This window comes from Haliotis asinina, chromosome 12, assembly GCF_037392515.1.
Source record: "Haliotis asinina isolate JCU_RB_2024 chromosome 12, JCU_Hal_asi_v2, whole genome shotgun sequence".
In the NCBI taxonomy this organism is placed as follows: domain Eukaryota; kingdom Metazoa; phylum Mollusca; class Gastropoda; order Lepetellida; family Haliotidae; genus Haliotis; species Haliotis asinina.
Genome location: NC_090291.1, coordinates 48758642 through 48774121, shown reverse-complemented (window position 1 = coordinate 48774121; position 15480 = coordinate 48758642). Strand labels below are relative to the sequence as shown.

Genomic DNA, 15480 nt, shown 5'->3' with positions numbered 1-15480 from the left:
TTTTACGTGTGCAGTGATATGAGCCAGTCAGTAATTTGGAACCACCAGGGAAATGCAGAACCATTGTTTAGAATCATTTTGGATTCGTTAATCTTTTTGGTAGGAATTGGAAAAACATGATAAGGGCATCTACTGTTTGAATTCTACTGTCTCTCACGTCTGAATGTTTAGGATCACAAGTAAGACAAGTTATGGGATGTGGAAAATTGTCCTTAGTATGTCGAGTGACTTTAGAAGTTTTGTTTACTTACAGATTGTGCACATGTGCAAATACGAAAACAGGTCCTACCAGCTTCGAAGCATCTTAGAGGGTATTGGGTCACCTGGAAACAAGATAATCCTTTGCTCATCATTGGTTGAAGAAGTGGAGATGCTGTATGAGGTACTCGTTGATAAGGGGAGATGCTGTGTGAGGTACACCTTGATAAGGGGAGATGCTGTATGAGGTACTCGTTGATAAGGGGAGATGCTGTGTGAGGTACACCTTGATAAGGGGAGATGCTGTATGAGGTACTCGTTGATAAGGGGAGATGCTGTAGGAGGTACACGTTGATAAGGGGAGATGCTGTGTGAGGTACACCTTGATGAGGGGAGATGCTGTATGAGGTACACGTTGATAAGGGGAGATGCTGTAGGAGGTACACGTTGATAAGGGGAGATGCTGTAGGAGGTACACGTTGATAAGGGGAGATGCTGTAGGAGGTACACATTGATAAGGGGAGATGCTGTATGAGGTACTCGTTGATAAGGGGAGATGCTGTATGAGGTACACTTTGATAAGTGGAGATGCTGTAGAAGGTACACCTTGATAAGGGGAGATGCTGTAGGAGGTACACCTTGATAAGGGGAGATGCTGTATGAGGTACACCTTGATAAGGGGAGATGCTGTATGAGGTACACCTTGATAAGGGGAGATGCTGTATGAGGTACACATTGATAAGTGGAGATGCTGCATGAGGTACTTGTTGATAAGTGGAGATGCTGCATGAGGTACTTGTTGATAAGTGGAGATGCTGCATGAGGTACACATTGATAAGGGGAGATGCTGTATGAGGTACTCGTTGATAAGGGGAGATGCTGTATGAGGTACACCTTGATAAGTGGAGATGCTGTATGAGGTACACCTTGATAAGTGGAGATGCTGTATGAGGTACACCTTGATAAGGGGAGATGCTGTATGAGGTACACGTTGATAAGGGGAGATGCTGTATGAGGTACACATTGATAAGTGGAGATGCTGCATGAGGTACTCGTTGCTAAGTGGAGATGCTGCATGAGGTACACCTTGATAGCGTGATGTGGACATGTTACATCAATGTATGGTCATAGCTTGATGCTGGCAGATTATAACAGCATATGTTGATGAGGGACATAACAATATGGGCGACTAGATAATTTCGACTTATGGTTTCAAACTGCCTTATTTACACTACTCTCTTTAGAATGCAAACCAAATGCACAGGAGAACTCAGTGGTTCTTCAGGATTTGGTGTGTAAGTGTTGACGTCCCATGAAGACCCAGGTTAGAACTGATCTTCAGTAATCCATGCTTGTCATAAGAGGCGACCAACAGAATCGGATGGTCAGGCTGACTTGGTTGACAGAGGTGTAACCCACTTGCTGATCACTGGATTGTCTGGTCCAGACTTGCTTTTTATAGACTGTTGTCATACTGCTGGATTATTGTGTAGTACTGCGTCAAATAACAAACCAATCAACAGTATCTGTTGACAGCTATTGTTATGAGCATGTGTAGAGGAGCTAATTAATGAGGAGACATAAAACTTGTTGTTTCAATTTGTGCTTAATATAGCTGTGGCTGTTTCTGTCTTGTGTAGATGTTGACCGCCCAGAGCATGCACACCTTGGTCTGTCATGACGACATGACGCTTTCAGACCGCGACGACATGTACCGACAGTGGCACAACCTCAGCTCACAGGATGCTGCGCTGATCATGGGTAAGATGACCACAAGGGAATCATGTCATGATTGCACACTTTCTCTTGGGTAGAAAACGTCCTGTTGCACACTTTCCATGGTCAAGGTGAAATGTCATGACCACAGAAACACTCCTTCCCAGAGCTGGGAAACATCATAGTTAAACACACCTTCCCAGGGCTAGGAAACATCATAGTTAAACACACCTTCCCAGGGCTAGGAAACATCATAGTTAAACACACCTTCCCAGGGCTAGGAAACATCATAGTTAAACACACCTTCCCAGGGCTAGGAAACATCATAGTTAAACACACCTTCCCAGGGCTAGGAAACATCATAGTTAAACACACCTTCCCAGGGCTAGGAAACATCATAGTTAAACACACCTTCCCAGGGCTAGAAAACATGATAGTTAAACACACCTTCCCAGGGCTAGGAAACATCATAGTTAAACACACCTTCCCAGGGCAAGGAAACATCATAGTTAAACACACCTTCCCAGGGCTAGGAAACATCATAGTTAAACACACCTTCCCAGGGCTAGAAAACATCATAGTTAAACACACCTTCCCAGGGCTAGGAAACACTTTATAGTTAAACACACCTTCCCAGGGCTAGGAAACATCATAGTTAAACACACCTTCCCAGGGCTAGGAAACATCATAGTTAAACACACCTTCCCAGGGCTAGGAAACATCATAGTTAAACACACCTTCCCAGGGCAAGGAAACATCATAGTTAAACACACCTTCCCAGGGCTAGGAAACATCATAGTTAAACACACCTTCCCAGGGCTAGGAAACATCATAGTTAAACACACCTTCCCAGGGCTAGGAAACATCATAGTTAAACACACCTTCCCAGGGCTAGGAAACATCATAGTTAAACACACCTTCCCAGGGCTAGGAAACATCATAGTTAAACACACCTTCCCAGGGCTAGGGAACATCATAGTTAAACACACCTTCCCAGGGCTAGGAAACATCATAGTTAAACACACCTTCCCAGGGCTAGGAAACATCATAGTTAAACACACCTTCCCAGGGCTAGGAAACATCATAGTTAAACACACCTTCCCAGGGCTAGGAAACATCATAGTTAAACACACCTTCCCAGGGCAAGGAAACATCATAGTTAAACACACCTTCCCAGGGCTAGGAAACATCATAGTTAAACACACCTTCCCAGGGCAAGGAAACATCATAGTTAAACACACCTTCCCAGGGCTAGGAAACATCATAGTTAAACACACCTTCCCAGGGCTAGGAAACATCATAGTTAAACACACCTTCCCAGGGCTAGGAAACATCATAGTTAAACACACCTTCCCAGGGCTAGGAAACATCATAGTTAAACACACCTTCCCAGGGCTAGGAAACATCATAGTTAAACACACCTTCCCAGGGCTAGGAAACATCATAGTTAAACACACCTTCCCAGGGCTAGGAAACATCATAGTTAAACACACCTTCCCAGGGCTAGGAAACATCATAGTTAAACACACCTTCCCAGGGCTAGGAAACATCATAGTTAAACACACCTTTCCATTTCTAGGAAAAGTCATGCTTACACACACCTTCCCAGAGCTAAGAAACTTGTCATGTTTCCACACCTTCCCAGTTCTAGGAAGTGTTGTGGCTGCACACACCTTGCCAGAGCTAGGAGACTTATCATGGTTACACACCTTCCCAGGGCTAGGAAGTGTTATGGTGGCACACCTTTCAAGGGCTAGGAAGTGTTATGGTGGCACACCTTACAAGGGCTAGGAAGTGTTATGGTGGCACACCTTACAAGGGCTAGGAAGTGTTATGGTGGCACACCTTTCAAGGGCTAGGAAGTGTTATGGTGGCACACCTTACAAGGGCTAGGAAGTGTTATGGTGGCACACCTTACAAGGGCTAGGAAGTGTTATGGTGGCACACCTTACAAGGGCTAGGAAGTGTTATTGTGGCACACCTTACAAGGGCTAGGAAGTGTTATGGTGGCACACCTTACAAGGGCTAGGAAGTGTTATGGTGGCACACCTTACAAGGGCTAGGAAGTGTTATGGTGGCACACCTTACAAGGGCTAGGAAGTGTTATGGTGGCACACCTTACAAGGGCTAGGAAGTGTTATGGTGGCACACCTTACAAGGGCTAGGAAGTGTTATGGTGGCACACCTTTCAAGGGCTAGGAAGTGTTATGGTGGCACACCTTTCAAGGGCTAGGAAGTGTTATGGTGGCACACCTTTCAAGGGCTAGGAAGTGTTATGGTGGCACACCTTTCAAGGGCTAGGAAGTGTTATGGTGGCACACCTTACAAGGGCTAGGAAGTGTTATGGTGGCACACCTTACAAGGGCTAGGAAGTGTTATGGTGGCACACCTTACAAGGGCTAGGAAGTGTTATGGTGGCACACCTTTCAAGGGCTAGGAAGTGTTATGGTGGCACACCTTACAAGGGCTAGGAAGTGTTATGGTGGCACACCTTACAAGGGCTAGGAAGTGTTGTGGTGGCACACCTTTCAAGGGCTAGGAAGTGTTATGGTGGCACACCTTTCAAGGGCTAGGAAGTGTTATGGTGGCACACCTTACAAGGGCTAGGAAGTGTTATGGTGGCACACCTTACAAGGGCTAGGAAGTGTTATGGTGGCACACCTTTCAAGGGCTAGGAAGTGTTATGGTGGCACACCTTTCAAGGGCTAGGAAGTGTTATGGTGGCACACCTTACAAGGGCTAGGAAGTGTTATGGTGGCACACCTTTCAAGGGCTAGGAAGTGTTATGGTGGCACACCTTTCAAGGGCTAGGAAGTGTTATGGTGGCACACCTTACAAGGGCTAGGAAGTGTTATGGTGGCACACCTTACAAGGGCTAGGAAGTGTTATGGTGGCACACCTTACAAGGGCTAGGAAGTGTTATGGTGGCACACCTTACAAGGGCTAGGAAGTGTTATGGTGGCACACCTTACAAGGGCTAGGAAATGAAAGGGCTGCACACTACTTCTTAGACCTAGGATACATGTGGTTGCACCTGTCCAGAGTTAGAAAACAACTTGTTGCACATATCTTGACAGAGCTAGGAAACTTTTCATGGTTGCACATACCTTCAGAGAACTAGGAATCATGTCACAGTTGCACACACCTGCTCATGGCAAGGCAACATCATGGTTGTACTCACCATCCCAGTGCTAGGAGACATGTAATTTTAGCACACCTTCCCAGGACTAGGAAACCTCATAACCTTGAATTCTTTTTCATAGAGATCCTCCTTGGGGTACTTATAAGCATTTAAATGTTCTTTAAATTCTTGCGACAGTTGTAACTATATTTTTTCAATATAATATGTACAAAACAAAAAACATTGTTTTTGTCTTGTGAGACCACCCCTACAGGGCCCCTGGCCCCGTGACAGCCAAGAGCAGGTAACTCTTCAGACTATAGCCTCCAGCAAAACACTTCCTTTTCTGTCGCCTGCCTGTGAAGACGTGCTACAGCGTTCAGAGATTCTTGCTTCTCAGGGACAAAAGACAAGTACTAAGATGAGTAACACAGAGACTCAAACTGTATGTATGGTTTCTTTATTAGATGCATGGGCGCCTTAGGAATCATTTTTTACAGTTTACTTGTCAAAATGTTGTAACTTTTTTGCTGTCCCTGTTGGTAGCCACGTGGCTAGCATAATAGTGGAAGGCAAGCCTTTTTTCCCGCCAAAACTTTTAAGTTTTCAGGGCGGTCTTTTTAAAAGTAAGCTTTAGTTAGCTATACTTTTTATGTATTTCATTCATACTATTTCCATATTATTTCCATATTTACTACAATTTGTATAAATTTGTTGTAAATTATGGTGTAGTGGCACTTAGCATTTACCTTAACTACGTGTGTAGTTTTAGTTATTTAGCTTTGCGTCCATGCATGTTTTGTTTCATTTATTGTTTCATTACACAACACTAGGGGTTATTTGTTGCTTTGCAGTTTAAATCCTGCTCAACATGCAAATCCTCTATTCTGGCCAAGGACCTTCACGACGTTTGTCTAAGGTGCCTGGTTGAATGTCACCATGATGACCAGTCATGTGAGGTGTGTGCGGGATTTACCCCCCAAACAAGAAAGTCAAGACACGCTGACTTTTTGTTTTATTCCAGCCTACTTAAGGCAGGGGGGATATTTGGGCTCAGGACCCTCCATCCAAGCGTTCCCACAAAAAGAAAGGCGCAGCTTCCTCTTCGGAGGGGTCGGCTAAGAAGGCCAGGGTGTCTAGGGACCCTTCCCCTTCTCCTGCCACTGTATCCCCTGCACCTATCCCCACTTCGCAAGCACCATTATCTCTGTTGATTCAAGTAATGCCTTGTTTCAGCTACAGATGTCTTCGGTCCAATCAATGATAGATTCGGCGCTGTCGGGTTTCCGAAAGGAACTTGATGCCCGATCTTCATTGAGCGGTCATGGTGGTTCACTTGAGGGAGGCCGCGGCCTGAGCTTAGGCTCGGAGAGCACTCCTCCCTCTGGGCAGCCGTCCTAGGCTTCGGGCGCTCGGTCGGATTTGCCTAGGGCAGTCGGCCCCAGCTTGTCCCGTGGGGCAGGTGGGGCAATGACGCCCGGTGTCGGCGGCTCGACCTCGGTCAGCGCGCCTAGTGCCACAGTGGATAGGCAGCCTAGTGCTGCCCAGCTGCTGGGGGCATCCTGGGCTCTCGAGCCACCCTCCGGTGGGGGGCTTGCCTCGGTTGCCCAGGCGACCTAGTTCGGGCTCTGGCAGGGGCGAACCTAGTGGCTTGGCACTTCTCAGATGGATATCAAGGAGGAGGGGATTGGGGAGGAGTGCGAGTCGGAGGTCACGTACTCGTTCGTTTCGTCCCTCAAACAGGTTAGAGAAAAAATTGCCGAGGTCTTACCTCAGGTTTCTATTCCTGTGTCGGAGCCCGACCCCTTGGAGTATCGGCTTCCCGGGGAGGTGTTCGCGCCTACTAAGGTCGCCGAGGTGAGGTTGCGCCTACTCCCATCACTGGTTGGGGAAATATAGTGAATCCGCTACTTTCGGGTACCTGGTCGCACTTCGGTCTCCTGTAGATTAGCCGCCGGTATCAGTTGGATGAGGATTCGCTATTCGAACCGCCAGTGGTGGACAAGTGTGTGTACGCCTCGGTCACCCTAGGGGGGTCCTCCTCCTCTTCCTTGGCCTCGGCCAGGCAGGGCTGGCGCCTGCCGCCCTTCCCCACGGCTGCTCCAGCGCTGAGGTCCGCCTATCGTTCCTTCGAGGAATTGTATAGGTGTGCGGCCCAGCAGCTGAGAGTAGTGGTCCATTCAGCTTACCTTTCTGCTTTGCAGGGGCAGCTGTTGGACCATGGGAGCGCTGCCGACGACTCTCCGTCGGCAGTGTTGGGCCGGCAGCTTACTGACGTGCACTCTCATCTGGCGCGGGACAGCATTAGGTGCTGTGCCAGCCAGATGATGGGGTCCGTCATGGGGTTGCGTTGGCTATGGTTGTCCGTAGCCAGGTACTCCCCCGCTAACCAGCAGGCACTCCTAGCTCTGCCCTACAGGTTAGGATCTTCCCTCTTCCCTGGGGCACTGCAGGTTGTGCGGGAGGCCGCGGAGGCTGATAGCACTTTCAAGGACTCTAAGCCCTTGTTAGAGCAAACCTCCTCGTCTCGCCAACGGCCTCCCACTCTTGCTTCGGCTTACCCTTCGGCGCCGGCGAAGGAAGGTGCTAAGTGGACTGCCCCGCTGCAGCACAAACGAAGCAAGAGGGCGAAAGGCAAAGGCAAGGGGCCTGTGTTGCAGCAGTCGCAGCAACAGCAGCCTTTTCGGGGCAAAGGGAAGCCTGCCCCGGCTTCCCGTTAAACATTTGTCCAGAGCCTTTGGTGTCCCCCGCACAAGCAGGCAGAGAACTGCCAAATGTGGGGGTACATTGCCTTGCGCCAGAAGTCCCTGTAGGCGGCAGGCTGTCACTATTCCTTTCGGAATGGCAGGCAGCCACTTCAAATCCCTGGGTCCTGTCCACAGTCAGGGATGGCCATATGCCACAGTGGAAGCGAGACCCTCCACGCTTCTCAGGGATTCGGCACACGTCGGTGCCGTTCTCCCGGGAAAAAGCAGAGGTCCTCCGTGCCGAAGTCCAGTCATTACTGGACAAGGCTGCCATCGAGGTGGTTCCGGAAGGTCAACAAGAAGAAGGGTTTTATTCCACGTACTTCCTTGTGACCAAGAAGGACGGAGGGTTCAGACCTCTCTTGAATCTCAAGGGGAGAGCTACGAGACTGTTCTCGAGACTCCCGCTTGGTTGATTCCTCACCTGCAGTGGTGGACGGAAGTCGTAAATCTGTCCTGGGGGATCCCCTTAGAGACACCGACACCTTCCCTCTCGATTCAGACGGACGCATCCCTCACAGGCTGGGGGGGGCGTCCTGGGCGAACTATCAGTCTCGGGCCGTTGGGCCGAGGACGAAGTTACCCTACACATCAATGTGTTGGAATTGAGAGCAGTCCGCCAGGTTTTCGAGAGCTTTGTGGAGTCAGTGCGGGGTCAAGTGGTTCGCCTAGAGATGGACAACCAGACCACTATGATGCATATCCTGAAGCAAGGCGGCACAGTGTCTCCGTCCCTCCTTCAGGAGGCGTGGCAGTTTCTGCTGTGGTGCGACCAGTTCGACATTCGGGTACTCCCTGTTTATCTCCCGGGCATAGACAATGTCCGCGCGGATGCGCTATCAAGACCCACACAAGTGGATGCTGCATCGGGGGATATTCGGGATTATTTCCCAGTTGTTCGGTTCGTTCCAGGTAGATCTGTTTGCCTCTGGGGCGACGAATCAGATTCCTGTGTTTTGCTCAAGGATACCGAATCCGAGAGCGATAGCCAACGACGCCTTTCTGCTCGATTGGACAGACAGAGTGCTGTGGGCGTTCTCACCAGTTCCTCTGATCTCACGAGTCCTCTCGCTGACCGCACAACCGGCTCGGCTACTTGTGCTTCTGGCACCGCTTTGGTCGTCTCAAAGCTGGTTTCCGGTAGTTCTCAGGTTTCTGGCTCAGCCTCCTGTTCTATTACCCTTTCGACCGGATTTACTATCCCAGAACGGAGCGCCACACCTCAATCCCAGGATTCAGTGGGTGGCTTGGCCGCTGTCCGGAATCGCCTCCATGCGAGAGGAATTCCTGCACCAGTTGCAGACACAATTCTGGCTTCACGGAGGGATTCGACGAACTTTCAACCTAGTTACATTTATGTGCTTGTATATACATCTTACCTCTCTGGCTTCATGTAAACCTGTATATATTCTGCAAAGTTACCTATGTTCATTATCCACCTGACGAAGGGGCAAGAATTAGCCTTGAAACGTCGTGTTAAAAGAATTAAAGAAGTTGTCATCCTTAATAGTGTCTTGTATTACGTTCAATATGAGGATAGATGGGCCTGTTATGCGCGCTGGTGTGTTGACAGGGGGATTCTCGATCCCTTTTCTGCAGATCTAGTATCTGTGTTGGAGTTTTTACAATCTAAACTGGAAGCAGGTCTGGCCGCTTCTACAGTTAGAGGTTACTCCACGGCAATCTCTGCCTTCCACATTCCTGTCGATGGTGCATTATTGGGGCAGCACCCTCTAGTTCAGCGCTTCCTTGCAGGCGTGGACAGAATCCGTCCGTCTGTCTGGTGGATTAGTCCCCCGTGGGACTTGCCAGTCGTTCTTGATTGGCTGTCCGGTCCTCTTTTTCACAATCTGTCGGCTCTGTCCCTCCAGCTGTTGACATGGAAGACTGCTTTTCTTGTGGCGGTAACTTCTGGCAGGCGGGTAGGCGACATACACGCTATGTCCACCAACCCTGAATTAACGGTGTTTCACAAAGACAGAGTGAGCATTCGATTGCCAGATACTTACCGTCCTAAGAGAGAGAGCACCTTTCACGTAACGGCGCCTATTGAGCTCCCTGCTTTCACGCAGCCCTCGCCGCCCGGTACCTCTCTTCGACGTGCTCACATCTTAGATGTCTGTAAGACCCTTAAGGCTTATATCAAACGAACAAAAGACATTAGGAAGAATGATCATTTGTTCTGCTGTTATGGTGGCGGCAAGGCTGGCCTTCCGGCGAACAAGCATACCATATCAATTTTTTAGGCACCCTACGGCTTTCTCGTAGAATGGTAGGGTTAGACCGTGTAATAGCCTGGCCCTGGTCCGCACCCCCACCGCAAGGCACAGAAGGTCACGTGACCAGGTAAGTTTGATTCCTTGTTACTTTCAGTTCGTAATAAAGGTTATCATCTTATGTCAGGTTTATGAGCAGACAGAATGCCTCTCCCTAAGATCAGTCTTTAGGAGTCTGTCTTATGCTTATAAGTACCCCAAGGAGGATCTCTATGAAAAAGAATCGAACAAACCTGTAGAGGTTGCAGATTCTTTGAATAGAGTCCTCCTTGGGGTAAGGCCACCCACCTCCCCACATTCTGTCTGTATTGCTTACAGAACGGAAGTGTTTTGCTGGAGGCTATAGTCTGAAGAGTTACCTGCTCTTGGCTGTCACGGGGCCAGGGGCCCTGTAGGGGTGGTCTCACAAGACAAAAACGATGTTTTTTGTTTTGTATATATTTCATTGAAAAAAATATAGTTACAACTGTCGCAAGAATTTAAAGAACATTTAAATGCTTATAAGTACCCCCATGGAGGACTCTATTCAAAGAATCTGCAACCTCTACAGGTTTGTTCGAATTTTCATCCCCTTTCCCTGTTGTTTCCAGTGATGACGGATGAATGTGTGACAGACAGCAATATCACTGATGCTACACACGTCATCCACTACAACCTGCCTAAATCAAAAACTAGGTTTGGCAACAGGATGGCTTGTATGCTGGACTATTTCTACGACTTCTCCAAGACCAAACAGGTGAGGATTACCTTCAAATCAAGGAGGATAACTCTTACTAACAGTTAAATGGAAATCATAGTTTCATTGTAAAACATTTCACATGAGAAGATTACAATAAGTGAGGGAATACTTTGTGAATTTGTCTATGTTGTAAAGAATTAATCCAAATACCAAAACTTCACAATGATATTTCTTCTTTTCATTGAAATTTCTGCTAGATGAATGACTTTGCATGTGATAGATCCAAAACGTAACAAAGTAAAAGTACATTTTGTTTCAGAATTGACTCACTGGTTTTGAGACTTTGATATATAAATGTCTGTAATTTTACCTAAGTAAAATCAAATACTTCATATTTCAGCCATCTATTAAACCAACATCATACATATTTGTGACGGACAGAAACAAGAAGGAAGTAAAGAGTTTGGCTAACTTCCTGGAGCGGAGCAACAGTCAGATTCCTAAGGCCATGTCAAGCTACATGGCAGGCATGCAGATGGTGAGACAACACTAAGTGTATGACACAGAATCTTCTTAACAAGCTTCGCTTTCGCAGTTAAGCTTGGCCTACTGCCTTTATAAGCCTGCCTGAATACCCGTCGAGGGTGTCATTTGTTGGTGTTGTTGTGCAAGACAATCTCAGCGCTACAACTTACATGCGTCTGTTAGACAGTGGGAGTTCTGATCATCAAAGCGCTAAGGTTGCTTTGTACAATGGCATTTATAACTGCCTGGCTTTGTTTTAAAGTCACTGTGTAAGTTTAATGGTGTAAGGACTTCTATTCTCTTTTTGTTTGTTTAAAAAACAAACAAACAGGTATTCAAATATGATGCAGAGTGGGTGGGTGCTTAAAGGTCACATGCAGCGTAAAACACAACTTTGCAGATTCTGATACCTTTTGGTATGCACCTACCGAAACAAATCATCAAAAATGCCAATTCAAACTATAAAGTTGAAAAAAAACGTGATGAAAAAAAGCCCTGTGAAATCGGATTTCAAACGATTCACTAAATTTACCCCACCGCTGGGGGAAAAAGTAGTTTCAACAGCTTTGCTGCGCTGCGCCCATAACACAGTGAATAGGTTCACGGAGCTTGAAACAGTATGCATGCGCTGAGTATGACGTCATGAACAGTAGTCTAATCTTGGTTGTGTACACAAACAAGTAAATAATCTATTTGTTACATAAAAAAGGTTGGTTGACTGTGGTCTACCACAGAGAAAGCTCAATGTCTGGTTTATTGGCACCTATATGTCTGCCTGCTTGTCTGCTGGAGACAGTATGCAATACACAGCTTCAATCATTGAAAACATGCAATTTGAACTTGACACCTATCAGGCTAGATGCCATAAACAAAACAAATTGATTTATGACTTGTGCACCCGAGTCTTGTCTCTGCCACATTATGTAATTAGGCAGGTGTGATACTTCTACACATGACTTGTTTTTATGTCTGTGGGTAGCAAACAAACTATATCCATTTTCTTTCTTGGATGACTGGATCTGACTGAAACTGGTGCAAACTTTGTACTTGGACGAATGACAGTTTCCAGCCACGCAGTAGTTCACCATCTCTATTGAGATGATTTTTGATTGAATCGAACACAAATTCAGAGAACATTTATTTACAAAACCCAACATCTCTATATACGTTCTTTATGGATAACAACTTCTTCTAGTGTATATGATTTTGTTTGACAACGGTATATGAATCCATACTGAAACGATGCATCAAGCACAATAAATGAAGTTGTTATCCATAAAGAATCTTACTTTCTTGTGACTCGCCATATTTCTAAAATGCCCATCAAACAGATCATCTTTCTGTACTCAAAATGAGCCCTCAACGTATCAGCAAATGAACCAGCTGATCGGAAGCCGTCGTTACACTTGAGTGCACCCTACCCGCTATGACTTGGTTCGGTCTCCTGAGGGCTTTGTTTCGAGGAAAGTAAGCCCAAGTACAAAATATCACACTTTTGAATCGCGATTGTACGCTTATAATTTTGTTTATTTGGTTTTTACAAGCAGCAATGTATGTTATATGTCATCAATAAGTAATAATTGTGTTTTAATTATAATTGATTTTTTAGTTGCATGTGACCTTTAAAGAAGATAAATATGATATTACTATTATTATTATTGCACATTACTATTATTAATTTGTGTAAATGAAAGAAAAACATTCAACCTAGTCCGTCACAAGACTGGGTTCAGAGATGGCTGTTGATGGTTTAATAGTTCTAGCATGTTTCCCCAAATTATGACATGACATTGAAGAATGCTTGATCCTGATTGGATGAAAAAGGCAGCCCTTTATTCTTCTGAATACCTCATTTAACTTCACCCTTTTCATGTAAAATCTGTGCGTATAAGTACATTGATAGACCGATTCATTCCTATGATGACTTCTCCCAGTTTGCTACCCGTCTAATAGTCTGTTCCCATCAAGTGGTTTTTAATTACTGGCTCTTTCTTGTCTATCAGGTAGATTGTTCCATCAACACTTATAAACAATTACAGCTGTGCAAGGTGCCTACAATATTTATTCAGCTAATTACATAGGTCTTTGTGAAAGAGTTCAAGTATACACATATATACAAACTGTACTTAGTTACATGACATATATACACTTTGTGAATTAACAAGTTATTGTGCCGTATAACATTCTGAACTATGGACGAACAAGTCTAGTGGCCTACATAAACGCCATTCCTGGACATTGTTCCAATGGCTGGATACATGATTGGAATAATTTAGCAACAAAAGAATAATACTGAGACACGATAACAGATAAGTGATTGATCGTTATGGTGTTGGTCATGCCTTGCAGATGCTATTTGAAATTTGGTTATAATCACTGCAAGTGGTACTTTTAGAAAAGAACTGGAGTAGTTGAATTGAGAATGTCACTATTTGTTGAGTTGTTCAATGTGCCGTTACTTCATAAAGTAGTTTTAACATCGTAATGTAAAAACACACAGCTGTTCTTAAATTTTTATAGGTCTGACATGGTAGTGAATAACGTCTTCGTTACGATGAACACGTGGGTGGTTCCGATATACATGTATTGTTGATTATATCTGTCTGTGTTTGGGTCACTACAGCTGACCTTGAGGTAATAATGGATGATTTAACAAAATATGAACCTAAAATTTGAAGCAAAGGAATCGTGAGTGTTTATTGGGTTTATCATGGTTTCAAATTGATTCAGGGAAATAGCGTGAACAGCTATCGGGCAATGATGTCTATGAGATAATCGTGCTCGGTGAAAATGATTGAGAATATCTTTGTTTTCTACAGTTAATAGTTTGAATGGAACTTGGAAAGATTATTTCCCATTTTCAAAGCAAACCACCTGTACTATAAGCTTACAAAGTTTTACTGCTAGAGACACATATATTAGATGATCCTGCACACTAAATGCATTTGTGACAAGAGAGGCTGTACAGCGAATTGGGCGGGAACACTTGGCTGCTACAGGAAGCTTGACGATTATGCACGTGCAATACATGCTAACCGTGACATGAAATCAACACTGCATATTCCTTCGAATGATAAGACTGCAATTTCAAGCATAAGATACTGATATTCCACGCTAACCTTTAATTAAGACGAAGAAAAATAGACGATTGGGGCATTGACAAGCATTTTAGATATTCAACAATTTTGTATAAAAAAACCAAGAAAAGGTCATTTGCTTCGTGAAATGGATCGATGGTCCTAAACATATTTGCTCAGTATATTGTGTTGATTCAATTCATTGGGATTGTACCTCTTCCCAAATCAAGTGTGCTATAACAATTCATGCGTGAAACACATGGGGAAAATGAACTTCTCAATATTTATCAGACAACCTGTCTCCCTCTTGTTTCAAGTGGATCGTTCTGTGGGGCGTTCCCAAGTATGCAAATTGTGGTCATTTGTCAGGTCGTGGATCATCTTATATGTGTTTACCAGTAATCGGATTACATCTCCAAATATGAAAACCAAGAATAAATGATCACAAGATTCACAATTCACTGGATTTCTTATCATTATAGATATGCCCTTGGAGTCTTCCGTGTAATCAGCTGTGCAGGGACAGTTCATTTTTGAGTGTAGGGGTGCTCCATTACTTGTTTATGCTCATGAGTAGTCAAACTGGGAGTAGTCATAATGCAAAGATACTGATAACCCACATAATGGTTTGCAAAACATGTTTGCTGTAGTCCATTTGTCTCAAAAGTGGACCAATGAATTGCAGTCTAACTTGAAAATCAAAACTTAAAATACTCTCTGAAAAGATCCAAACATCAAACCAAGTCTGTGAGGTTTTTGCAGAATTTTTGTCCTAAAGATAAAAGCGTTGTTTAATAAACTATCATTAAAATATTCACACAGTTCACAGTTTGTTACGAGTGACAAGTGCAGAGAAAGGGACAGCCAGGTATTCAAGAAGGATGTGCACAAGTGCCTACAAAGTTATTGATTCATTAACCTGTGCTGTGCCATCTCCATCCTTTCTAGCGCACCTGGCTGCAATTCATCATCTGTTTCTGAGCCAAATGGACTGTAGTAACCCATCAGAACAGTATCCCTTTCCTCCTCAGTGAAACTCTACTCTATCTTAGTAAACTCTAACAGATACTAGGTCTACCACAGGTGTGAAAATATTTTATAAATGGGTCTAAATGGGTCTAAATCTAGTAAATACAATCAG

The 15480-nt window shown here is 45.0% G+C and overlaps 1 protein-coding gene across 1 annotated transcript in view; it reads left to right on the top strand.

The window, feature by feature from the left end:
* LOC137257883 (uncharacterized) overlaps window positions 1–15480 on the top strand; it is a 77185-nt gene that overhangs the window by 26389 nt on the left and 35316 nt on the right. Inside the window, exons 19-22 of the mRNA XM_067795374.1 lie at window positions 254–382; window positions 1839–1959; window positions 10649–10794; window positions 11138–11275. Coding sequence (XP_067651475.1) covers window positions 254–382; window positions 1839–1959; window positions 10649–10794; window positions 11138–11275 — 534 coding nt within the window. The remainder of the gene's footprint in view (window positions 1–253; window positions 383–1838; window positions 1960–10648; window positions 10795–11137; window positions 11276–15480) is intronic.